Source organism: Pteropus vampyrus, unplaced genomic scaffold, assembly GCF_000151845.1.
Source record: "Pteropus vampyrus isolate Shadow unplaced genomic scaffold, Pvam_2.0 Scaffold98, whole genome shotgun sequence".
Classification (NCBI taxonomy): domain Eukaryota; kingdom Metazoa; phylum Chordata; class Mammalia; order Chiroptera; family Pteropodidae; genus Pteropus; species Pteropus vampyrus.
In genome coordinates, this window is record NW_011888879.1 from 4,733,825 (window position 1) to 4,735,700 (window position 1,876).

Here is a 1,876-nt window from a genome sequence, read left to right on the forward strand (position 1 = left end):
CCTGGACTCGGCCCCGACCCCGGATTCGGCTCCGACTCCGGCCTCGGCTCCAGCCCCAGTCCCTGCCCTGGCTCAGGCGCCGGCCCTGTCCCCGTCCCTAGCGTCTGCCCCTGACGAGGCTGAAAGCAGTAAGTGCAGGAGGCCCAGATCTTTCTGCCGCAGGAGAAGCAAGAAAGTGCGCCCTGCTGGGGAGGCCCTTCTTCGCTGGGATGGCTTTTATGGGGGAAAGGCAGGTTTACAGATGGGAGGAGGGAGGAGGGACCGTGTGGCGCGGAAAACGGTTACAGAATGGGAGAGGGCATCTCCACAAACCTCGGGGACATCATGATAAAGGTTATGTGGGGGCCAGGGGTGCTGCAAAATGAGGTTGGGGGCTTCTTCGTTAAAGGAGGTTTTTTCCCAGTGCAAAAATAGGAAGTTACACCTAATTTGGTAGTTTCCCTTAGCCTCGTCAGTCACGGTTCACTAAGTCCTTTAAATTGTGACAGTGACTGTAACCGAGGCAACCTGCTTACTGTAGGATGTCCAAGTTGTCAAGATTTAGAAACCATTGCTGTCAACGAGCTTTTTATGCCTCGAAATACACAAAAGAAATGGGTTTTTCTCATTTCATTTTCTATAGCTTGCTTCCAACAAGAATTTGAGGCTGATGAGTAAAGAGTGGACCAAATTATGGATGTCTTTCCTCAGACATAATATCAATTGAGTTTTGTATTCCATTCCATCAGAAGTCAACTTGAAAATTAATAGTCCATATTATTGTGCTTCTGAATGTGCTTGCATGTTTTCTAAGTGATGATTTATTGGACCATAAGGACTCTAAAAGATTAATAACATTGTCAGAATCTTCCGAACATTTTTAAATGTAAGGTCTAAGAAAGTTTTTTAAAATTATTTTGTGATCCATAAATTGATCCTATGCTCTTTCTGAATTATAGCAAAATATCTTAAATTAATTCACTGTTTTCCTACTTCTTGGTCAGTTGTGAGTTTATTATAAAACACTTGGATAGTTATAGTCTGATAGAATTATATTGCAATTGTAAAACAACATATAATTGTCATTGTAGATTTAAGAGTAGGGCTGATCACAGAAAGACAGTGTGCATGCCTCAAGTAGGCCCCTCTTCATCACATAAGATCAGAGCTAGTAAGTGCAAAGTATGGGCAGTTTCTTCACCCACAACTACAGTGGGGGTGAAAGGGGTACAAGCTCCTGATTAAGTTACCCTTTATACCTCACCTCTAGATTGGACCCGTTTATATTAATCAGAAGTGGTTTAGCAGCTTTAGGGAATGCATGCTTTCTCTACCTTCTCACCATCAAGAATATGTTAAACAGTTTGGGAAGATTTACAAGTATGTAATTTGAAGAATATGCAGTGTTTGAGAAAACTGAAAATGCATTACTGGGACAATTTACGTAATGATTGGGAAATCTGAAATGAGAAATATATTAATCACATTTTAAAAATCATTTTTAGATGGTCTAGTTAGTGCTTTGAAGTCAGTCTTAACTAGGTAAGATGAAGATGGCATATCTGAAACAATTGAAAATAAAAATTGAAATACGAGGAAAAAGTAACAAGAAGTTGTAAAAGAACCTAGTACTTTGGACTCATCTGTTTTAATAAGAGGTTTGCCTGTTGACTTCTGGATCATTAGTGTGTGATAAAAAGATTAAAGTACAGGTTGTATAATATCTACTATTTTGATCTAGAAAGTGATTTCAGAGATGTACAAAGATATAAGAATCTTTAGACAGATCTTTGGGATTCTTCTTCAGTAGTGGACCACAGGATTTTCCATTTTCTAACTTACCAGGCCCTTTCTCTTATTTTGTTATACTTAGCAGTTAGATGATTTCAATAAACAC

At 39.8% G+C, this 1,876-nt stretch overlaps 1 protein-coding gene across 3 annotated transcripts in view; it reads left to right on the forward strand.

Moving 5' to 3' along the window:
* TRMT1L (tRNA methyltransferase 1 like) overlaps positions 1-1,876 on the forward strand; it is a 28,666-nt gene that overhangs the window by 1,134 nt on the left and 25,656 nt on the right. The window contains exon 2 of one of the 3 annotated variants that reach the window (XM_011364544.2): positions 77-128. The exons of 1 other annotated variant lie outside the window; for it this stretch is intronic. In XM_011364544.2, coding sequence (XP_011362846.1) covers positions 77-128 — 52 coding nt within the window. Of the gene's footprint in view, positions 1-6; positions 129-1,876 lie in introns of those variants that run through there. One more of the 3 variants, XM_011364543.2, reaches the window with a different exon arrangement.